General features: G+C 45.3%; 1 protein-coding gene across 2 annotated transcripts in view; it reads right to left on the bottom strand.

The window, feature by feature from the left end:
- The window catches only part of POLM (DNA polymerase mu), a 29,811-nt gene extending 6,194 nt beyond the window's left edge, over positions 1 to 23,617 (bottom strand). Inside the window, exons 1-13 of one of the 2 annotated variants that reach the window (XM_087875806.1) lie at positions 23,464 to 23,609; positions 22,292 to 22,526; positions 21,166 to 21,352; positions 19,956 to 20,054; positions 18,232 to 18,402; positions 17,207 to 17,278; positions 16,435 to 16,555; positions 15,631 to 15,763; positions 14,823 to 14,925; positions 12,642 to 12,932; positions 10,437 to 10,520; positions 9,509 to 9,659; positions 6,700 to 6,802 (exon numbers count right to left, since the gene is read on the bottom strand). In XM_087875806.1, the coding sequence (XP_087731932.1) occupies positions 9,573 to 9,659; positions 10,437 to 10,520; positions 12,642 to 12,932; positions 14,823 to 14,925; positions 15,631 to 15,763; positions 16,435 to 16,555; positions 17,207 to 17,278; positions 18,232 to 18,402; positions 19,956 to 20,054; positions 21,166 to 21,352; positions 22,292 to 22,482 (1,539 nt within the window). In that variant the 5' untranslated portion in view covers positions 22,483 to 22,526; positions 23,464 to 23,609 and the 3' untranslated portion in view covers positions 6,700 to 6,802; positions 9,509 to 9,572. Of the gene's footprint in view, positions 1 to 6,699; positions 6,803 to 9,401; positions 9,660 to 10,436; positions 10,521 to 12,641; positions 12,933 to 14,822; positions 14,926 to 15,630; positions 15,764 to 16,434; positions 16,556 to 17,206; positions 17,279 to 18,231; positions 18,403 to 19,955; positions 20,055 to 21,165; positions 21,353 to 22,291; positions 22,527 to 23,463 lie in introns of those variants that run through there. The other variant, XM_060683527.2, reaches the window with a different exon arrangement.
- Positions 23,618 to 23,657: the final 40 nt, after the last annotated feature.

Genomic DNA, 23,657 nt, shown 5'->3' with positions numbered 1-23,657 from the left:
TTAGTTCTAGGTTGCTTCTCTCCTTGATTAGTTTCCACCCATTGCTTCTTGTCCTGCCCTCAGGTGCTTTGGAGAATAGCTTGACTCCCTCTTCTTTGGGGCAGCCCCTGAGAGATTGGAAGACTGCTATCCTGTCTCCCCTAGTCCTTCTCTTCATTAAACTAGACATACCCAGTTCCTGCAACCGTCCTTCATATGTTTTAGCCTCCAGTCCCCTAATCCTCTTTGTTGCTCTTCTCTGCACTCTTTCTAGAGTCTCAACATCTTTTTTTACATCGTGGCGACCAAAACTGGATGCAGGATTCCAAGTGGATGCAGGATACCAAGGCCTTATAAAGTGGTATTAACACTTCACGTAATCTTGAGTCTATCCCTCTGTTTATGCAGCCCAGAACTGTGTTGGCTTTTTTGGCAGCTGCTGCACACGGCTGGCTCCTATTTAAACGGTTGCCCACTAGGACTCCAAGATCCCCCTCACAGTTGCTACTATTGAGCAAGGTACCGCATATACTGTACCCGTGCATTTTTTTACCGCCGTTGTAACTTTGAACGATCACTAAATGAAGCGTTTGCTTGCCTTCAGAAGTTGTGGGAGCTTCATCGCTGGAAGCTTTCAAGAAGAGACCGGACTGCCATCTGTCAGAAATGGTGTAGGGTCTCCTGCTTGGGCGGGGGGGGTGGACTAGATGACCTCCAAGGTCCCTTCCAACGCCGTTAATCTGTTGCTCTGGATTGTATCTGTTTTAAGTCGAGGGCTATATGTACCCACATAAATAAAAACATCGGAGAGACTCAATTCTCTGCCATCCTCCTGTGTTTCCCTCTAACAAACTACACACAGGTTTATTTTCACCGCATCCTTGTAAGTCAGAAGGATGCTCAGTTGTGGCTTTTGGCCAGCATTTAATTATTTACCTGTTTATGCAAACAAACAAACAAAAAAAGCAGCAGCAATTTCAAACAAGAGAGAAATACCTACCTTTGGGCTGGTTAATCCAGCTCTGTGAATTTCACCCAAACAGGAGAACGAACGATACGGCAGAGTTCCTAGGGGTTCTGATCCCCCTCCCTGCTTTCTCTCCTCTCCCCCCCCACCCCCAAGATTCATGGAAGCCTCACCTCCTTTTCCTGTTAAATGAGACCCCCAGGGACCAACCCTGCTTTCTCACTTGCGTGAATCTGCCTGCTGAAATTCCTCCCCAGAGCTCAGCTTGGCGTCACTGCGGGCCTTTGGATGCGTTGAGGAACTTGCCTGGGAGACCCTCAAGGCCCGTCCAGTTTCACAAAAGTTGCGTCTGCTGAGCTCTACACAATTTCACGGCTGCTAAAATGCTGATGGGAGGGGTTTGGGTTAAGTCCAATATACTGTAAGGTCTCTTGCTTGAATAGGGGGTTGGATTAGAAGACCTCCGAGGTCCCAGGCAACTCAGCTGGGATCGTCAGAGGCTTTTAAAAGCATTTTTTTTTTCTACAACCTCTTCGGCCGAAGAGGTTGCAGAAAAAAATGCTTTTAAAAGCCTCTGACGATCCCAGCTGAGCCGCACGATCATCAGAGGCTTTTTTTTTTTTTTACTTTTAAAAGCATTTTTTTCCACGAAGAGGTTGTAGAAAAAATGCTTTAAAAAGTAAAAAAAAAAAAAAAAGCCTCTGATGATTGTGCGGCTCAGCTGGGCATGTGGAGGGGGGGCAGGGATTTTTGCTACCGGTTCTCCGAACCACCCGCCGCCATCGCTACAGGATCGGGCGATCCGGTCCAAACCGGGAGCATTTCACCCCTGAACCAACCCCTGTAACCGTTTTTCGTATGTTTTAACCTCCAAACCTCTAATCTTGTTGCTTTTCTCTCCACTCTTGCCAGAGTCCCAAAATTAGGAGCCTGGATAGCTCAACAGACAGAGCACTGTAATTTAACACCAGCTGTCTGCAATTAAAGTAAGATCGAATCTCGCCAGGCTCAAGGTTGACTCAGCCTTCCATCCTTTCTAAGGTAGGTAAAATGAGGACCCAGATTGTGGGGGCAATAAGCTGACTTTGTATAAATATACAAAAGGATGAAGGCTGTTGCTTAGCGCATTGTAAGCCGCCCTGAGTCTCCGGAGAAGGGCAGCATATAAATCAAATTAAAAAAAAAAAATCTTTTTTATATTGCAGTGATCAGACGTGGGATTCACATAATTTACTTCGCCCGGCACCGAAAATGTGAGTGCACGCACACATGCGCCCAGCCTCAGAAACGTGCCTAAATAGGACAGCATAGAGCCAGGGCGGTTGGACAGGCCCATCCGTGATTTCTGCTACTGGTTCGCTTGAACCAATCCGAACCGGCTGAATACCTCTGGTGGTGATCAGAACTGGGTGCAATATTCCAAGTATACTCTCAGTATAAAGCGGCACTAATATTTGACTTTTCCAGGGTTCTTGTTATTATTGCTGTAGGAATAGGATAGCGACTAAACAGGAACAGATCTTCGGGAAAAACGGTGACTTGTTGGCTTCATAAATACGAAAAGTGTTATGGCAGAAGGCAATGAAACATGAAGGACACTGGCCTGCCCTTGAATTAACCATGCACCCGTCTGGCTTTTTCAACCCTGTCTAAAGATAAAGGTAAAGGTAAAGGTTCCCCTCGCACATATGTGCTAGTCAGTGGTGGGTTTTACTTACCTTTGCTACCAGTTTGCTTGCATGCGCAGACCGTATTTGATGACTTCCGGGCAGGTGCGCGGTGCGAACTGGGAGCAACCCACCACTGGTGCTAGTCGTTCCCGACTCTAGGGGGTCGGTGCTCATCTCCGTTTCAAAGCCGAAGAGCCAGCACTATGCAAAGAAGTCTCTGTGGTCATGTGGCCGACATGACTAAACACCAAAGGCGCACAGAACACTTGTTCCCTTCCCTGTGGCTAAGACGCTACTAACCCTCAGTGGCTAAGACGCTGAGCTTGTCGATTGAAAGGTCGGCAGTTCAGCGGTTCGAATCCTGAACGCCGCATAATGGGGTGAGCTCCCGTGACTTGTCCCAGCTTCTGCCAACCTAGCAGTTCGAAAGCAGGTAAAAAATGCAAGTAGAAAAATAGGGACCCCCTTTGGTGGGAAGGGAACAGCGTTCCGTGCGCCTTTGGCGTTGAGTCATGCCGGCCACATGACCACGGAGACGTCTTCCGACAGCGCTGGCTCTTCGGCTTTGAAACGGAGATGAGCACCGCCCCCTAGAGTCGGGAACGACTAGCACATATGTGCGAGGGGAACTTTTACCTTTAACCCTTTTGCAGAGGCCTCCTTAGAAGTTGTTTTCAAGCTTGCTTTGATCTAATGAGAAAGATCCTCCTATGGGGAAAGTTTTCCACTTCCTAACACTGGCTAATGACAGGCTACGACACGTTTGGGGTCCCAAGAGCAGAGGCATGGAGGTGTGCGGATTGTAACCAAGGTAACCCCAGCCGAGATATTGCAAAGGCAGCACGAGAGATAGGCCTGTGTTTTCCAGGAAGGCAGGGGAAGACTTGAAGGGTGGAAGCACTTGAAAATGGCTTAAGTAGGGCTCTCGAATTTGGGCTGCGGAAAATCAGATGACCAATAGATGACAATGAAACAGGGATGGGCACCTATGGCCCATTTACGACCTGTGGACTTTAACTCCCAGAATTCCTGTAAACGTTCATTTGCAGTTAGCTGTCCCAAAGGTGCTTTTTTTTCAAGAGGCGGCTGGATTTTCTTTGAAGACGTTTCGCTTCTCATCCAAGAAGCTTCTTCAGCTCTGAAGAGCTTCTTCAAGAGCTGAAGAAGCTGCTTGGATGAGAAGCGAAACATCTTCAAATAAAAACCGGGAAGTCCAGTTGCCTCTTGAAAAGAAGCACTTTTGCGAAACAACCATGACCTGGAGGACAAAAGAAAAAGTAGGAAGGATCTAATGGGAAAAGACGGACCTAAAAATCAAATACAGATAATCCACAATTTGCAACAGTCCGTTTAACGACCGTCCGAAGTTATAACGGCCCTGAAAATTTTTGATCAAGGAAGATCAAAATTCAGACACTTGGCAACGGACTCATATTTATGACTCATGTGATCCGCTTTTGCGACCTTCTGATAAGCAAAGTCCATGGGGAAAGCCGGATCCAGTTGTTAAGTGTGACTCGCTTAACAACTGCAATGATTCACTTGACAACGGTGGCAAGAAAGGTCAAAAACTGGGGCAAAACTCACTTAAGAAATGTTTCGCTCAACAACAGAAATTTTGGGCTCACCTGCGGTCGTAAATTGAGAACTACCTAGATTAACGACACTGTGCTTCCATGGTTAGATGGCCCTAGAGTAGACGTTGATATTTGAAGACAGGTCTTTTTAACATTTTTATTTTAACTTAGTTGAAGTGTTAATATGTCATTGCTAGTCCATGTATGATACCCCATACGCTAAATAAATAAATAATCAAACTCCGCAGAGCAGACAATACATTTTTGCAATAAATCAATTAGAAGCAACTCCAAATAAAAAAAATCTGTTTCAAATTCCTCCTCTCTGCCCCCGAGAGGATATTGGACTCAAACTCTTATGACCATCATCACCCCATGGTATCAGGTTTGCGACCTTAGTGATAGCATCACTAAGGTCGCAAACTCTCTTTTCCTAATTTATGGGGAGACGAATTCTGCGTATAATATGATCTTCAACCCACCCCGTTCATTTAGAACACACACAAAAATGCAAATTCAAGATTAATAATCTCACTTTTTAAAAAATAAGAAGAAAAAGAAGAAGAAGGAGGAGAAGGAGAGAAGAAGGAGAAGGAGAAGAAGAAGGAGAAAGAAGAAGGAGAAGGAGAAGAAGGAGAAGGAGAAGAAGAAGAAGAAAGAAGAAGGAGAAGAAGAAAAAGAAGGAGAAGGAGAAGAAGAAGAAGAAAGAAGAAGAAAGAAGAAGGAGAAGTGAGAAAGGAGAAAGGAGGAAGGAGAAGAGGAAGGAAAAGGAGGAGGAGAAAGAAGAAGAAGAAGAAGAAGAAGAAGAAGAAGAAGAAGAAGAAGAAGAAGAAGAAGAAGAAGAAGAAGAAGAAGAAGAAGAAGAAGAAGAAGAAGAAGAAGAAGAAGAAGAAGAAGAAGAAGAAAATTGTCTTTTTCCCCGAACTCTTAATTCTTTGAGACTTATCTAACCCTGTTCCATTTCCAGTCTGGCTTGGAACTGGCAGAGTTTTTTTTTTTTCTTTTGAAAAGCAGATCAAAGAGAAGAGAGAAGCAAAGGATACAGTTTGCATTAACAATACTCAACATTATCATTTTTTATAGGGCGTTAAAGGACAGGGACTTAATCTGCTCTTAACCTGCTAGCAACAAGCAAACTGAAAAATCCCAGCGACCCTTCCATATTCCTTCCATAGGTCAAAGGACTTCCCGATTCCCTGTCTTATTCCCCCCCAATTTATCCCAAATTCTTACCTTTTGCAAGTAAACTGTCAGGGATCCAAGTGACACCCCCAACGAAAGGAATCAGCTGCGGGGCCCACTTTGCTTCTGTCCAGGTGTGCCGTGTCTTTGCACTAAGTCTCCAGCCCGCCCACAACACCAGCAATCTTTTCTGCCACTAATCCCATCCTGCTCTGCCCTTCCTTGGGGGGAAGAAAGAAATTACTGAAGTCTTCAGGGGACAAGGCGATTGTCAACAACAAATCAAACTGTGGTTTGAAACAGCGGAGCAACAGCCAAGGAAGGCAGGAGCAGAGCTGCTGAGCTTCGGAGCCAACACAGGTATCCATCAGGGGGGAAAAAAAACTTACAACCTCTTCGGCTGAAAAAATGCTTTTAAAAGTAAAAAAAAAAAAAAAAAGCCTCTGATGATCACGGCTCAGCTGGGATCGTCTGAGGCTTCTGAAAGCATTTTTTTCGCCGAAGAGGTTGTAGGAAAAAAAAAATGCCTTTAAAAGCCTCTGTCGATCCCAGCTGAGTTGCCTGATCGTCAGAGGTTCCTAAAAGCATTTTTTTTTCCTGCAACCTCTTAAGGTTGTAGAAAAAATGCTTGATGGGGGGGGGGTTAATGAATTTTAAACTGTTTTAAATTGGGTTTTAATTTTATATCGTTTTTTTTTTATTATTTTGATTTATATGCCGCCCTTCTCCGGAGACTCAGGGCGGCTTACAAGGCGTTAAGCAATAACCTTCATCCTTTTGTATATTTATACAAAGTCAGCTTATTGCCCCCACAAACTGGGTCCTCAATTTACCTACCTTAGAAAGGATGGAAGGCTGAGTCAACCTTGAGCCTTGGAGAGATTCGAATTTACAGTAATTGTGAGATTAACAGCTGGTGTTAATCACAATGCTATCAGTCTGCTGAGCCACCAGGACCGTTTTAATAAGGAATTATGCATTTTACCGTTGTGAGCCACCCTGAGCCCTCGGAGATAGGGTGGCATATAAATTGCATAAAATAAATAAATAAATAAAAAAGTTGGTCACACCCACCGTCACATTACCCCCCCACCAAGCACACCCACAAAATAAGCCACGCCCACAGAACAGGTAGTAAAAAAAATTAGAACCCACCCCTGGCAAAGGGATGTAAAGCCCTCAAGTTCTCCAGATCCAGAACGTTTTCTTAGCAGAGTGGTGGCCAAGAACAAGGTACGAGGAAGAAGCAATTTGGAGTAGGCGTCTGAGCTATGGCTAAGCCCCATTTTGCACACTGAATGGACGTGTAAATGAGAAGCATTACCTGACATTCAGGGGCAGCACTAATTGATCACTTATCTCCAGCTCTGAAAACGCTTAGGATCTCTGGCCTCCAAACTTTTCTCTTTGGTAATATAGATGGATTTCTGTTCCGGAAGGAGAATGGAAATAAGGAGGCTTTATTTAGATTACTGGGATGGGGTAGGAGTTGCAATTATGAAGATAACCGAAGACTTTATACACAGGTGGTCCTCGGCTTACAACAGTTCACTTAGTGACATCAATGGGGAAGCCAAATTCATTAACAACCATGTTACTACCATATTTTTCGGAGTATAAGACGCACCTTTTTCCCCCCAAAAAGGGGTGAAAATCTGGGTGCGTCTTATACTCCGAATAAAGCCCCGCCCATCCTCTCAAACGGAGGTTTCAGAGGCTGGAAAAGGCCTAGGAAATGAAGCTTCAGAAAAAAAGCCTTTTTTTAAGGACTCGCCGATTCCTGATTTACGACAACACAAAGCAAAGCTGTCCTTTTCTTTATTCTTTATTAATTTATCAATCAATCAATCACCTTTGTATAGCTGTCCATCTCAGGGGTCTCCAACCTTGGCAACTTTTAAGACTTGTGGACTTCAACTCCCAGAATAGGTTGTTAAAAAAATGCTTTTAAAACGTAAACAAAAGGCTCTGACGATCGCACGCCACAGCTGATCACACACAACCCCCCTGCGCGCGTTCTACTTACCCCATGCCTCCTTTTGGTGTGCACAGTGCGTGCAGGTGCGCACACACTCGGATTTGGTGCATGATGGGTATTTGCGTGTGTCTGCGCACGGTGTGCGTTTGGTGCGCAGCGCACCTGCTCAACCAGCAAACCAGTAACAAACCGGTTCAGATTTCACCACTTTGTCTCATGCTTTTAGAAGCACCTGCACTTGTAAATGCTGTTGTGGTGAGCTGCTCCCCAGGGCAAAATTTTCAGAGCCAAATGAAGAAGCAGGTGTTCAGTGATGTGCTTTTTGGTCGAGGTTCACCTAAGCGTATCTCCTGCCTTGCTGAACGAAGCATCAGGAAGTGAATTCATGCCAAGAGTGGGTTGCAGGCAAATCTTACCACTTTGGGCTAGCTTGCAAAATGTTCCTCTCAGGGGTGAAATGCTCCCAGTTCGGACCGAATCGCCTGATCCGGTAGCGATGGAGGCGGGTGGTTCGGAGAACCGGTAGCAAAAATCCCTGCCCCCCCGACCCCTGCCCAGCTGAGCCGCACAATCATCAGAGGCTTTTTTTTTACTTTTAAAAGCATTTTTTCTACAACCTCTTCAGCTGAAAAAATGCTTTTAGTTAAAAAAAAGAAGCCTCTGATGATCGCGCGGCTCAGCTGGGATCATCAAAGATCCCAGCTGAGTTGCCTGATCGGCAGAGGCTTTTTTAAAAAAGCCTCTGCCGATCAGGCAACTCAGCTGGGATCGTCAGAGCCTTTTGAAAGCATTTTTTTTACAATCTCTTCGCTGAAGAGGTTGTAGGAAAAATGGTTTTAAAAGTTAAAAAAAAAAAATTGGCCACGCCATGCAGTCACATTAACCCCCCCACCAAGCCACGCCCACAGAACCAGTAATAACAAATTTTAGATTCACCACTGGTTCCTCTATGGCCCCAACCAACTAGCATTACGTAATGGGTCAGGAATGTATCCCTGGACAAGCTGGCTGTCAATTATTATTATTATTATTATTATTATTATTATTATTATTATTATTATTGTTGTTGTTGTTGTTGTTGTTGTTGTTGTTGTTGTTGTTGTTGTTATTGTTATTGTTATTATTTTGTGGGGGGTGGGAGCAAAATGTAAAACTTCCTTAAATTGAGCTTAAATCTTGGTTCAGGGCAGCAAAATGGAAGTGGCTTTGTTTGTATGTCAAAGGGCTTGTAGGTTCATTAGAGTTGAGTCTCATCTTAGATTTGGATAATTCTACAGGATAGCAATAGCCCTTAGACTTATATGCCGCTTCACAGTGCTTTCCAGCCCTCTCTAAGCGGTTTAGAGAGTCAGCATGTTGCCCCCAATAATCTGGGTCCTCGTTTTACCGACCTCAGGAGGTTTACTCAGCCTTCAATTCTTCTGAGATGGGTAAAATGAGGAGGCAAGATGCTCACTCTGTAAACCGCTTAGAGAGGGCTGGAAAGCACTGTGAAGTGGTATATAGTCTATTGCTATCTTCCTTCCTTCCTTCCTTCCTTCCTTCCTTCCTTCCTTCCTTCCTTCCTTCCTTCCTTCCTTCCTTCCTCCCTCCCTCCCTCCCTCCCTCCCTCCCTCCCTGTGGTTAGAATGCAGTATTGCAGGCTGACTCTGCCCACTGCCAGCAGTTCAAATCTCACCAAGCTCAAGATTGACTCAGCCTTCCATCCTTCTGAGGTTAATAAAATGAGGACCCAGATGGTTGGGGGCAAGCACTCTGTAAAACTGCTTAGAGACGGCTGTAAAGCTCTGTGAAGCGGTATATAAATCTAAGGGCTATTGCTATTTGTAGCCTTCCAAGCTAGCTTCCAACCAGCAAAGTCCACGGGGCAAGCTGGATTTACTTAACAATTGCAGCGATTCCTTAACAACCATGGTGAAAAGGTCATAAAATTGGCCGCGATTCACTTAACAACCACACTGCCCGGCAACAGAAATTCTGGTCCCAATTCTGATTGTAAGTCAAGGACCATCTGTTAAGGGGGAAAATAAATCAAAACAAAAACCAGCTTAGTATGAAAAAAAGTGATGTATTTTCTAAAGTTTCATTGAGAAAGAGATAAATTATGTATCACACACACACACACACACGAGTGAAAGTTATATGAAATGTTAACCTGGGTGATTCTCATTCATTTGTGAATTCCGTAGGGTGAAAATAGGACTTTGCACAACAGTGGCTCAAGCATTTCTCTCTTCAGGCAATATATACTCTAGTCCTAGATGCTGGAAAATCTCTTCCTCGGAGGCAGCAGGCAGGAAAATTTTCTGAAGGACGGGCAAAAAAAGAAAGGAATACATATACATTAATCGATCATTGAAAACCTCTTCTTTTTTTTCTTTTCTTTTTTTTTTTTTTTTTGACATCCTGGGCATCCTGGTTCTACCAGAAGTTGGCAAATGGGCCATTTCTGGCCTCCGGAGGGCCTCCAGGGGGGTGGGGAAGGCTGTTTTTGCCCTCCCCAGACTCCTAGAAAGGCTCTGGAGCCAGGTAAGAGAGAAAAACGGGCCTTCCCCACCCACCCACCCCGAGGCCCTCCGGAGGCAGGAAACAACCTGTTTCTCTACTTCTGGTGGGCCCAGAAGGCCCAAAAATCAAGCTACGTGTGCCAGAGCTGAGCTCGCGTGCCCACTGATATGGCTACGCGTGCCACAAATTGGGGAGCAAAGCCTATCTATCTATCTATCTATCTATCTATCTATCTATCTATCTATCCATCTCTCTCTATATATATCCTCTATCCTCTGTCTATCCTCTATCCTCTATCCATCTATCCTCTATCCGTCCATCTGTCCATCTGTCTATCCATCCGTCCGTCCGTCCGTCTGTCTATCTCTACACACACAGACATACATAAATTAATACCATCTAAGTGCAAGATTTTCTTGGCATTTTTACACCAGAATTTGTATCCAGGTCTCACTATCTCTTCTAATGACACCATGTGCCCTGAACCTTTGAACGAAAAGAAAAACGTCTATTATCTAAGGGTGCCAAATCCAAAGTCCTTCCTTCCTGAGATTCTTGTTCCAGGGACCCCTTACCTGCTCCAGGTGATAGAGGCCATGGCTGTTGAGAGTCATCTTCTTCTCCCGCTTAGAGAAACGGCGGAGGTCTCGTTCAAAATTCTGGGAAGGAAAAGGGAAGGAAATGAAAGAACTTAGTCCCGAGTGAAGCGCCAAAGGAATTCCATTTATTAATAAAGGCTCCTCCGAATGTGAGATAGATAGATGGATGGATGGATAGATAGATGGACAGATAGAGGATAGAGGATATAGGATAGACAGATAGAGGATAGATAGAGAGAAATGGATAGATAGATAGATAGATAGATAGATAGATAGATAGATAGATAGATAGGCTTTGCTCCCTAATTCGTGGCACGCGTAGCCATATCAGTGGGCACGTGAGCTCAGCTCCGGCACACATAGCTTGATTTTTGGGCCTTCTGGGCCCACCAGAAGTAGAGAAACAGGTTGTTACCTGCTCCCTCCCAAACTTTGAATCAGGCTGGGGAATGAATTTGGCATTTCTAGGAATGCCAGACTACTGAACATCCCAAATTAGAGGTCCATTCCGATTGCTAGTGAGCAGGAATAATGCCACAAACAAGTACTTCAAGTCTCTACGTAAGGCAGCTTTGAAAACTAACAAGGTGATAACCAGGTAATTAAAGAATTAGAAGAACTCTTTTGCCTTCTTGTAATTTCAATCCATCATTCCATGCAATCTGGAACAAATGAGAACAGCCTTAGGTGGAATTTTTTTTACAGTTATCTGAATTAAATGTCTTTTTTTTTTTAAAAAAAATCCACCTTAGTTCTTTAACTTATCCGTTTTGAATTTGATTTCAGTCTTCTGAAATCTGTCAAGTCTTCAGTCTTCTGTAGGAGATTGTGTTGAATTTGACAAAAGGAAAGGAAATATCTCAGAAAGCAAACAAGCAAAGGACGGGAGATTCTATTACAGGCTTATAAAATAGAATCGACTCTTAATCCTTCGTACAAACATTCCAGAAAGAAGAAAGCCGAACGTTTCAAAGAGATCCTGGCCAAGAATTCAATAACAATGGAGGCCCAGAGGGTTCCTATTTCAGTCCCAATATTTGGTACTCTAAGCTCTGATCCTTAGGGACGCCTTCGAGAAGAAAGCCTGGATGAATCGTTCTTCCACTCTGCAGTTGAAGGGACTTGACCTTCCCTCACAAGGATTGCAGAAGGATTGGCGTGTAAAGGTTAAAACGAACTCTTTGCCTGCAGGAGCACCGTCCTAGCATCTCCGGGTAAACTCCAAAACAAACAAAAAAAAAAACAACAACACCTGTTGGAAATTCTGGATGGGATGGAGGAAAAGAAAGAGAAAGAGAAGACAGAGAGAAAGAGAGAGAGACAGAGAGACTGCCCCCAAATTTGGAGTCCTAGTCAATTTGACATCCCAAATACCTGCATAGTTTAACTACATGATGGATGGCTGGATGGCTGGATGGAGATAGATAGATAGATAGATAGACAGGCAGGCAGGCAGGCAGACAGACAGACAATAGTTAATTAGATATACAGACAGACAGATATAAATAGATGCAGAGAGAGAGAGATAAGATAAGATAAGATAAGATAAGATAAGATAGATGGATGGTAGGTGGATGGATGGATGGATGGATGAATGGATAGATATGTATGTAGATAAGGGGATGGGTAGGTAGGTAGGAAGGAAGGAAGGAAGATAAGTGGATGGATGGATGGATAGATAGATAGATAATAGTTGATTAGATATTAGATAGGTAGAGATAGATGAGAGAGAGAGATAAGACAGAGAAACAGACAGACAATTTAATCAATATATAGGCACAACTATAAATAGATAGAGATACACACACAGAGATGATAAGATAAGATAAGATAAGATAAGATAAATGGATGGACGGACGGATGGATAGGTATGTATGTAGATATGTAGGTAGATAAGTTGATGGATAGGTATGTATGTATGTATGTATGTAGGGAGGGAGGGAGGGAGGGAGGAAGGAAGATAAGTGGATGGATGGATGGATGGATGGATGGATGGATGGATGGATGGATAGATAGATAGATAGATAGGCCCTGGACTCCTACTTAACTTGACATCCCAAATACCTGCCTGAAAAGCTCCTTAGGAACCTTCTGCCACCAACCTTTCCCCCAAGATCACGCCCAAATGAACACGAAACCACCCCAAGTTCAAACCCAGGACCCAACCCACGTGGAACTCACCCGTGAGCCGGTCCAGCCGAGCAAAGCAAACGGGAACTGGCTGGAGGGCGTCACAACCAAATCCACCCGCACAGCTTTCCGGGGACAGGACGACGTGCCAGACCCCACCGAGGTGCCAAACTTCTGAACCCCAGCGGCACCTGGACGGCTTCCAGCAGGGTCCCCGAGATGGAAGATGGAGAGGCAGCGTTCGAAGTGGTCCATGGTGCTCGAACCGCCGCTAACCCACAGCTCTTCGTCTTCGAGGGAGAGGAAGCTGCTTCGGTGGAAACTGTGATACAGCAAGAAGCCCTGAGAAGAGAGCATCCCAAAGACGATAATCACGCCCACAGGTTACAGGTAGTCCTCGATTTAGGACCGTTCGTTTAGTGACCGTTCGAAGTTACAACGGCAAGGAACAAAATAGACTCATGACCAGTTTTCACACACTCACGACTGCTGTGGCATCCCCATGGTCACATGTCCAAAATTTGGGCACTTGGCAACTGGGAGGGATTTACGACAGATTATAGTTACGATGGGTGCAGTGTCCCTGGGTTCAGGGGTGGGTTCTAATTTTTTTTACTACCGGTTCTGTGGGCATGGCTTATTTTGTGGGCGTGGCTTGGGGGTAATGTGACTGGGTGGGCATGGCCTTTTTTTTTTTTTTACTTTTAAAAGCATTTTTTCTACAACCTTAAGAGGCTGTAGAAAAAAATGCTTTTAAAAGCCTCTGACGATCGGGCAACTCAGCTGGGATCGTCAGAGCCTTTTAAAAACATTTTTTCTACAGCCTCTTCGGCCGAAGAGGCTGTAGAAAAAATGCTTTTAAAAGCCTCTGACGATCCCAGCTGAGTTGCCCGATCGTCAGAGGCTTTTTTTTTTTACTTTTAAAAGCATTTTTTCGGCTGAAGAGGTTGTAGAAAAAATGCTTTTAAAAGTAAAAAAAAAAAAGCCTCTGATGAGGTGGGCGGGGTAAGTGAGCGGCAACCGAGCCGGGGACCGGTTCGGGGGCGCGGCCAGCCAATGTTATTACCGGTTCTCCGAACTACTAAAAATTTCTTACTACCGGTTCTTGCAAACCGGTGCGAACCAGGAGCAACCCACCACTGCCTGGGTCACATAATGATCCCCTTTTGCGACTTTCGGACAAACAAAGTCAACCGGGAAGCCAGATTCACTTACGACCGTGTGAGTAATTTAAAAAGCGCAGTGATTCAGTCAACACCTGTGGCAAGAAAGGTCGTAAAATGGGGCAAATCTCCCTTAACAAAAGCCTCACTTAGCAACATAACTATTGGGCTCAATTGTGGTCGTACATTGAGGACTATACCTATAGAGGTTAATCTTTCCTTGAAGCTGTTTTCCAAAGCACCTGAAGGCCAGATAAGGAATAATGGATGGAAACTGAACAAAGAGAGATTCAACCTGGAAATAAGGAGAATTTTTCTGATAATGAGAACAATCAACCCATGGAACAGACGTTGCCTTCGGAAGTCATGGGAGCTTTATCACTTGAGACTTTCAAGAAGAGATTGGACTGCTATCTGTCGGAAATGGTGTAGGGTCTCCTGCTTGGGTGGGGGGTTGGACTAGATGACCTACAAGGTCCCTTCCAACTCTGTTAATCTGACTCTATCTAAGATGATCAAAGGCCTGGAGGTTAAAGCATACAATGAACGGTTGCAGGAACTGGGCATGGCTAGTCTAGTGAAGAGAAGGACCAGGGGAGACACGATAGCAGTCTTCCAATATTTGAGGGGCTGCCACAGAGAGGAGGAAGGGGGTCAAGTTATTTTCTAAAACACCCAAAGGCCAGACAAGGAATAATGGATGGAAACAGATCAAGGAGAGATTCAACCTGGAAATAGAAGAAATTTTCTGACAGTGAGAACAATCAACCCATGGAACAGAAGTTGTCTTTGGAAGTTGTGGGAGCTTCATCACTGGAGGCTTTGAAGAAGAGACGGGACTGCTATCTGTCGGAAATGGCGTAGGGTCTGTTTTGGGCGGGGCGGGGTTGGACTAGATGACCTACGGGACCCCTTCCAGTTCTGTATCTGTTGGCAAGTCCTACCCTGCAGATCTGTGACTTCAGTGCAAGTTTTTAACCAAACCTACGTTTGCTGCTTCCACTCGTGTTCAGATCTGCCTGTTTGGCCAGATCTTCCCCTCCCGTTTTACGTTCAACCCTTGGCCTACCTGCCTATCCAGGATACTGATGACTTTGGGCAAGAGTCCCATTTCTTCACCTTCAGAAGGATGGGAGATGAGCAGGTCCACATCGTGGCCACACGGCTTCCCTCTGTTGGGGGGGAAAGACAGACGGTCGCAACAAATTTCTGGCCAAGTTTGGTTTTTTTTGGCATTTAACATTGTTAACAGTGCTAAAGGTGGCTGCATCAACCCCCATTGTCTGGATTCAGACAAAAACATTATAATCAAATTATTACTAATTGTTAGTAGTACTCTTTGAACTCTGGTGCCGGAGAAGACTCCTGCGAGTCCCTTGGACTGCAAGGCCATCCAACCGGTCAGTCCTAGAGGAGATCAACCCCGACTGCTCTTTAGAAGGCCAGATCCTGAAGAGGAAACTCAAATACTTTGGCCACCTAATGAGAAGGAAGGACTCCCTGGAAGGAAGAGCCTAATGCTGGGAAAGATGGAGGGCAAAAGAAGAAGGGGACGGCAGAGAACGAGGTGGCTGGATGGAGTCACCGAAGCAGTCGGCGTGAGCTTAAATGGACTCCAGAGGATGGTAGAGGACAGGAAGGCCTGGAGGAACATTGTCCATGGGGTCGCGATGGGTTGGACACAATTTCGCAACTAACAACAACAATTAGTAATAATAAGTCAAGGAGGAAAAGGTGGGAGGTAAATTTGCAACTGCAAATTTGCACCCTCTTTGCAAAGTAGTAAATAAAATTACCTTTGTTTTCTCTCGGGAGTTTTGGCTGGGGACGATTGTTTATTTCAAAACTAAACAACGAATCCTACAAAATCTATTCACCTCCTAAATCCTCCGGTCAGCGTGACTGTCGCTCCAGGCAAAATCTGCTCAATCACCTGGCGTACTACCTGGCTGATGGCCTCGGCTTCCCAGAGCTCCACGGGGGTATTGAGGTCTTCGTAATGAAGAAGTCCTGCAGAGAAAAGGAGAGAAGGAGAAGAAGAAGAAGAGAAGAGGAGAAAGGAGGGGAGGAGGAGGGAGGAGGAAGGAAGAAGAAGAAGAAGAAGAAGAAGAAGAAGAAGAAGAAGAAGAAGAAGAAGAAGAAGAAGAAGAAGAAGAAGAAGAAGAAGAAGAAGAAGAAGAAGAAGAAGAAGAAGAAGAAGAAGCAGCAGCAGCAGCAGCCTTGAAATACCGTATTTTTTGGAGTATAAGACGCACCGGAGTATAAGATATAGTTTAGTTTTTGGGGAGGAAAATAAGAAAAAAGCTGATTGGCAGGTGGATCTGTCTCCCGGAACACCCCCAATCAACTGTTCCCAGGGTGAATTTTAGCAACAGGTTCCTTGGTTGTGAGCTCTGTGCTTTGCTTTTCCCCCCTTTTTTTCCTGCCTCTGAAAGCCTCTGAAACAGCTTCAGAAAAAAAGCCTCTGAAGCTCTGTTTGGAGGCTTTTTTTCTGAAGCTTCGTTGCTGATGCTTTTTTCAGCCTCTGAAACCTCCGTTTGAGAAGCTGGGAAGGGCTACATTTGGAGTATAAGACGCACCCAGATTTTCACCCTCTTTTTTGGGGGAAAAAGGTGCGTCTTACACTTACAAAATACGGTAAACTAAATAAAAATTACTTCTCTTTTGCCTGAATTACCCACCTGCTTGTTGTTCTTTGTTCAGTTTTATCTGGTGCAGCTGTAAGTCCGCGAGGGTCCGGAGCCCTTCCTGGTACCAGTGGCTGGCTATCTTTACCCCAATTCCAAAGATCTTTGTGAAAAGCTATGGAGAAAAAAAGAAATTCCTTAAAACACCTTCCCTGTCTGGGTAAGCCAAAGGCCGGTAATTCAAACCATGTAACAGACCAAGAATGGAGCAAGAAACATATCACATCTCACTTTATATATATAAAAACCCCCAATAAACGATAATCCGCAGGCTCCAATTAACATCTCTAGGCTGCCCAAGTGGCTTATAGCAGTAAGCTGAATCCAAGGAAAAGTTATTTAAAACTCCTGAAATAATTTTCACAAAAATAAAATTCAGGGACAGGGCCCTTCTCAAGTCGGAAGGTGGGTAAACCTTTGCTCCCATGTACTTTGTATAATTTTGGGGAGATTTCGCTAGATGTAGAAGTAAGTTTCCTGAGCTATCGATCTGAATATAAAATATTCAGTGGGAATCGGGTTTTTTTTTTACTCGGGGATTGAAATTTCAGCACATATCTTGACCCTAGAGTACACTGAGGACTAGAAACTTGCAACGGCACTCCAAAACTTAAGGAAGCTAAATTCTCCTGAAACCAGCAGTGCACCCAGGATTCAGGGAGTGAATCTCTGACAATAGTGATGCATAAAAAGCCACACCCCCAATTCCATGCAGTGTGCTCCCCCAATTCCAACAACAGCCATTGGCCAAACAGGGCCTCTGCACCTTCATCGTCCGGTATCTCTCCGATTGTCTGACTTTCTCCACCTCTGCAGACATCCCATCTTCCAGCATTTCCTGGAGGACACAAACAATACAGGTAGTCCTTGACAATTGAGTCCGGCATTTCCGTTGCTAAGTGAGATAGTTGTCAAATGAGTATGGCCCCCTTTTATGACTTTCTTGCTACAGCTGTTAAGTGAATCACTGCAGTTATTAGGTTAGTAACACAGCTGTTAAGTGAATTAAGAGGAAGAGGAAGAATAAGCATAAGAAGAGGAAGAAGAAGAAGAAGAAGAGGAGGAAGAGGAGGAGGAGGAGGAGTAGGAAGAAGAAGAAGAAGAAGAAGAAGAAGAAGAAGAAGAAGAAGAAGAAGAAGAAGAAGAAGAAGAAGAAGAAGAGGAGGAGGAGGAGGAGGAGGAGGAGGAGGAGGAGGAGGAGGAGGAGGAGGAGGAGGAAGAAGAAGAAGAAGAAGAAGAAGAAGAAGAGGAGGAAGAAGAAGAAAAGAAGAAGAAGAGGAGGAGGAGGAAGAAGAAGAAGAAGGAGAAGGAGAAGGAGAAGGAGAAGGAGAAGGAGAAGAAGAAGAGGAGGTGACCTTGGAGAAGGTATGAAATACAGCTGGTCTTCAACCATCATAGAGTCTAAAATTTCCATTATTAAACAAGACCATTGTTGAGTGAGTTACGTCCTGTTTTACGAGGAAGAGGAGGAGGAGGAAGAAAAAGCATAAGCATAAAAAGAGGAAGAGGAAGAGGAAGAAGAGGAGGAAGAAAAGGAAGAATAAGCAGAGGAAGAAGAAGTAGAAGAGGAAGAAGAAGAGGAAGTGGAAGAAGAGGAAAAAGGAGGAGGAAGGAGGAGGATAAGTAGAGGAGGAAGCAAAAGTAGTAATAGGAGGAGGCGGCAGAGGAGAAACATTTTAAAGGAAAGGGTGAAATGCCAATCAAGATGAAAAACAAGGGACATCAGAATGCGAAACGAGCAGGAAGGTCACGATGCTCGAATGGGAGAAGATGACGTGAGGATTCCTCTACCTGGAGGATTCTCCGCGAATGCTCTCCGATGCAGGGCACGGTGTGGAGCTGCTGGATCCGTTCGACCTTCCAGGGCAGGGCCTTCAACACCGAAGCCGCCCGGGAAAAGGCCAAGCTGCGGACTTCACTGCCACTGAATTTCGCCTCTTCCGCCATTATTTCGAGGGCATCCTAGGAAAAGGCAGACAATAACGCTGAGACCTCTCCACCATCCAGCTCTGTGGTGGGATTTACATTTTTTTTACTACCGGTTCTGTGGGCGTGGCTTGGTGGGCATGACGCGGCTTGGTGGGCGTGGCAGGGGAAGGTTACTGCAAAATCTCCATTTCCTCCCAATCAGCTGGGACTCGGGAGGCAGAGGATAGATGGGGGCGGGGCCAGTCAGAGGTGGTATTTACCAGTTCTCCGAACTACTCAAAATTTCCGCTACCAGTTCTGCAGAACTGGTCAGAACCTGCTGGATACCATCTCTGATCCAGCTGCTCCCTGTAGCTGAAATTTAAGGTAACCCCTTAAAAAAGACTGAAATGGAAAGGGGAATACAGGTATTCCACAATTTACGACCACAACGGAGCATAACATTTCTGTTGCTAAGCGAGACATTTGCTAGTCGAATTTTGCCCCGTTTGACGCCCTTCCTTGCCACCGTTGTTAAGTGAATCACTGCAGGTGTTAAGGTAGTAACACATTTATTAATTGAATCCGATTTTCCCCATTGACTTTTTTTGCTTGTCGAACGGTCGCAAAAAGGGATCAAAGGACCCCGGGGCAATGCAACCGTCGTAAATACGAGTCAGCTGCCAAGCGTCTGAATTTTGATCACAAGACCTTGGGGGTGCCGCGACAGTTAAAAGTGTGAAAAACGATTATAAGTCTCTTTTTTCAGCGCCATCGTAACTCCAAATGGTCACTAAACGGATGGTTGTAAGTTGAGAACTATCTGTAAAAAGAACTACAAAAAAAAAGGAAAAAAAAGAAACAAGCATAGGAAATCTGAGGCTTCTTTTGAGCTTAGCCTGGCCCAGAATATCAGTGTCTATCTCTCCTATCTGAATGTACTTTATGTCACGGTTCCCACGGATGCCCTAATTAAATCATGAGCCTCGAGCCAAGCTTCAAAAGAAATCCAGTTATTTATTAGGAGCTTCATGTCGGCAGGTTCCCAAGTGAACCCAGCTCTGACCCTATGTAATTTATGCCCCAATCATGACCCTGTATCCCCCCTCCCCCCAGGGTGTGTCATCAATCGCATTCACCAACGAAGCAATTTTCAGAGTTGTAGAGGTCACTCCCCTCCGGCTGCTGCAGGTAACCCTGGGATACAGCCTTGAGAGAGAGATGTGTGGAATGTGCATCTGTCTTTGGCTATTGTGCAATTTCGCTGGTTTACCATTCCCCCCTGGCCTATGACAACTCGAGAGTAGGCCAGGAATGCTTTGCGAGTTGACACTACGTGTAAAAATCTAGTTCAGCCTCTTCCAGGTGCACTGCAGTGAGGACTGTACCACATGTTCCATAGAAGGTGGAAAGCGCCAGGATTCAGGCAACAAACTATCTTAAACCCGGCTCAGTCTCTATCCCCAACATGGTTTATATTTTGTGGCTGGGAATGGGGATCCTATTCTCCACATCGGCAACTTGCTGAGCTAGGGAATTCTGGGGACTGAAGTCCAACACCCTCTCTAAGTTGTTGAGGTTGGCTGGTCTAGATGAAGTCACGTTACCGTGAGTGTGGAGTTGTGGTGCAGCAAGGGAGTCCGTCTCTGGCAGATGTAGGGAGCCACCTGGCCCTTTTCTTCTAGTGGCTCTGCAGGAGTGGCCACCTGGACAAAAGGGAACAGGTGAGATGCTTCAGAAGTGTCCAAGTCATCCTTCAATGAAAGCAAAGCCATAATAAACCGGCAAGCTTTTGCTCTGATTCACATTCCAGCAAAGTCTCAGAAACCATAGGAAGGAAGGAAGGGAGAGAGAGAGAGAGAAGGGAGAGAAAGAAGGAAGGAAGGAAGGAGAGAGATAGGGAGAGAGAGAAAGAAGGGAGGGAGGGAGGGAAGGAAGGAAGGAAGGAGAGAGAGAAAGAGAAGGGAGAGAAAGAAGGAAGGAGAGAGAAAGAGAAGGGAGAGAAAGAAGGAAGGGAGGGAGAGGGAGGGAGGGAGCTAGGGAAGGAAGGAAGGGGAGAGAGAAAGAGAAGGAAGAGAAAGAAGAAAGGAGAGAGAGAGAAAAAGAAGGGAGAGAAAGAAGGAAGGGAGTGAGAGGGAGGGAGGGAGGGAAGGAAGGAAGGGAGAGAGAGAGAAAGAGAAAGGAGAGAAAGAAGGAAGGAGAGAGAGAGAAAGAGAAGGGAGAGAAAGAAGGAAGGGACGGAGAGGGAGGGAGGAAGAAAGGAAGGAAGGAAGGAAGGGAGATGGAAGGAAGGAAGGAGAGAGAGAGAAAGAGAAGGAAGGAAGGAAGGAAAGAGATAGGGAAGGGAGAGAAAGAAGGAAGAGAGGGAGGGGAGGGGGAGGGGAGAGAAAGGAAAGGAAAGGAAAGGAAAGGAAAGGAGAATAGAAAGAAGGTAGGAAAGAGTGAGTGAAGGAGGGAGGAAGACTTAAGACCAACCAATCATGGCTGGTTTAAAACACCAGGCTGTGTTGCTTAAGACATAGTATTAGTACACACAGTGTACACTAAGTCATACTTTACTCATCACAATGGCTGGTTCACACAGAATACCGAGTCAAATGAAATAAATCTTCAGCCAGGACGACCAATAAGTTTTTCTCGCTATTTTTTCTTGAATTCAGGGATGGTTTCCTTTGAGGTCAATACCAAAGGCGGCTTGGCCCATCCCTGAAGGCCTCCGGTTGAGCAGAGCCAGGGGAAAAGGCATACAGGTGAAAAGCTACAGCCTTGCTCGTAAAAGACAACCTCAAAGTGCCACCTGTAAGGATGCTTCCCTACCTTCAGACGGTGCCTGGGTTCAATCTCAACGGGCCGCCCGGCACCCATGCTCTCGGTGAACCAGCTGAGGTCCAGCAGAGCTGGCCCATCTCCTGCAGCTTCGGCAGGCGGCCTCCCGTTCTTCTTCAGCCACTCAACCACCTCGTCTCCAGAATTGCCTTCGGACACAATGTGAGTCACTGTCTCACTAGGACCAAAAAGCAAAGATTTATGGAGCTGAGTCAATCACAGGTTGAGGCTTAGATGGGGTCAGATCTCTTGGCTTCAAAGATGGGGGAGTCAGATTACTTAGGTGCAAATAGAAATACATACTATTCCAAGAGCAAGGAAGATAAAGCAGGAATGGTTCAGGGGGGAAATGTTCCCAGTTCGGAATGGATCACCCAAATTGGTAGCGATGGTGGTGGGTGGTTCGGAGAACCGGTAGCAAAAATCCCTGCGTCTCCCCCCATGCCCAGCTGAGCCACGCGCTCATCAGAGGCTTTTTTTTTTTTACTTTTTAAAGCATTTTTTCTACGTCTTCAGCCGAAAAAATGCTTTTAAAAGAAAAAAAAAAAGAGCCTCTGATGATCGCGCGGTTCAGCTGGGATCGTCAGAGGCTTTTAAAAGCATTTTTTCTACAACCTCTTCGGCCGAAAAAATGCTTTCAAAAGTAAAAAAAAAAAAAGAGCCTCTGATGATCTTCAGCCGAAGAGGTTGTAAGAAAATGCTTTTAAAAGCCTCTGACGATCCCAGCTGAGTTGCCTGATTGTCAGAGGCTTTTAAAAGCATTTTTTAAACAACCTCTTCGGCCGAAGAGGTTGTAGAAAAAAATGCTTTTAAAAGAAAAAAAAGCCTCTGACGATGTTCTTATCTGGATATCATTTCTGGAATTTGTGCTGACGAAGAAAAAAAAAATGAAACTTTGAACTTGGTTTTGTTGATTAGAAAGATTTGGTGTTATAGGAACGGCTAGTTATATATTAATGTGTAAAAGGAAAAAGTTGAGGCTGGAACGTGTTTATCTTGTACCGTGCTAAGAAGAGTTTGTTTGTTTGTTTATTTATTATTTATTTATTTATTTATTATTTATTTATTTATTTACACTCCTCCTGGTCCTTCAGCCCACTCCCACAGGGACACTTACCTGCAGGGATCATCTACACAGAAGCCTCTACTGCGAGCCAAGGAGGTGAGGAACGTTTTCCGGCTGGTGCCCATCCTCTTCTCAACCAGGCCGACCACCACTTCGGGGAAACGCACCGGGTACTCGGAGTTAGCTGGTTGACCCGGCTTAACCCGCGGAGGGCGCCGTTTTTTCACCGGCAGTTGGGCCATGATCTGCCCACTGGTGGGACACACCCTTACTTCTCCAAAGAAGCCTACTTAAAGAAACAAATTAGGTAGGTGTAAATTCCACAGCAGTATGGGGAGGCCTCTGTGCCTCCCCGGCCAGGGTGCTAGCGAGGGAATTCTGGGAGTTTATTTATTTATTTATTTATTGGTTCGATTTATATGCCGCCCTTCTCCGGAGACTCAGGGTGGCTTACAATACGTTAAGCAATAGCCTTCATACTTTTGTATATACCTGCTTAGTAGGGCTTTCGGCCCCCCCAAGCGGTGTTCTTTTTTTTAATACAAAGTCAGTTTATTGCCCCCACAATCCGGGTCCTCATTTGACCCACCTCGGAAGGATCGAAGGCTGAGTCAACCTTGAGCCTGGTGAGATTTGAACTTGCAGTAATTGCAGGCAGCTGGTGTTAGTTAACAGCGCGTTAGTCCGCTGCTCCACCAAGGCTCCCTTATAACGTGGAATAATTGGAGAATGGTAGATTGCAACTTAATATAAGTGTGTATTATTATTAGAAATATAGAAGTTGATTCAATGTAATAACCATGATTAATTCTACTAGTTTTATGTGTATTAGGATGTATGACACCCAGATGCCAGGCATTGATATATTTGTAAAAAAAATAACAAAATAAAAAACTTCTTAAAAAAAAAAAGAAGAAAATCCAGTTGCCTCCTGAGTTTGGGATTCCCAACATTACTTTAAAAAAAAAAAGAGAGAGAAGGAAGGGAAAACGAGATTCAGCTCAGCCCCCCAAGTGAGATACCCAGCCGGGACTCAGGTTCCCTCCTTCACTTTCCCTTTTCATTCTTCTAGGGGGGGATGGGGTGGCTTCCCACACCTTCTTGGTCAGCTTGGGGGTGGGGGGAAGAAGGATGCTGGCGGAGGGAGGGAAGGGGGGGTGGACACAAAACTGCAAAGCCTCCCCTCCCCTCCCCCATCCCCTCTCCGGAGAGAAAGTGATTACCGCACAAGCTTCCACGCGTCGTTTTCTCCCGCAATCCGCCGCCGGGAAAAAAGTGCCTGCAAAATGCAAGACGGGGGAAGGGAGGAAGCCCCCTCCAGGTGCAGAGATCTGCTCCAGCTGCGGTCCGAAGGAAGCAGCAGGCCCCGCCCCCCTCACTCCCACTGGCCCCGCCCACTCATGCAAATAACCTCCCC

The sequence above is a fragment of the Pantherophis guttatus genome, chromosome 9, assembly GCF_059756535.1.
Source record: "Pantherophis guttatus breed Tessera chromosome 9, ASM5975653v1, whole genome shotgun sequence".
Classification (NCBI taxonomy): domain Eukaryota; kingdom Metazoa; phylum Chordata; class Lepidosauria; order Squamata; family Colubridae; genus Pantherophis; species Pantherophis guttatus.
The sequence above is the reverse complement of the archived record's forward strand: the minus strand, read 5'-3'. Positions and strand labels throughout refer to the sequence as shown.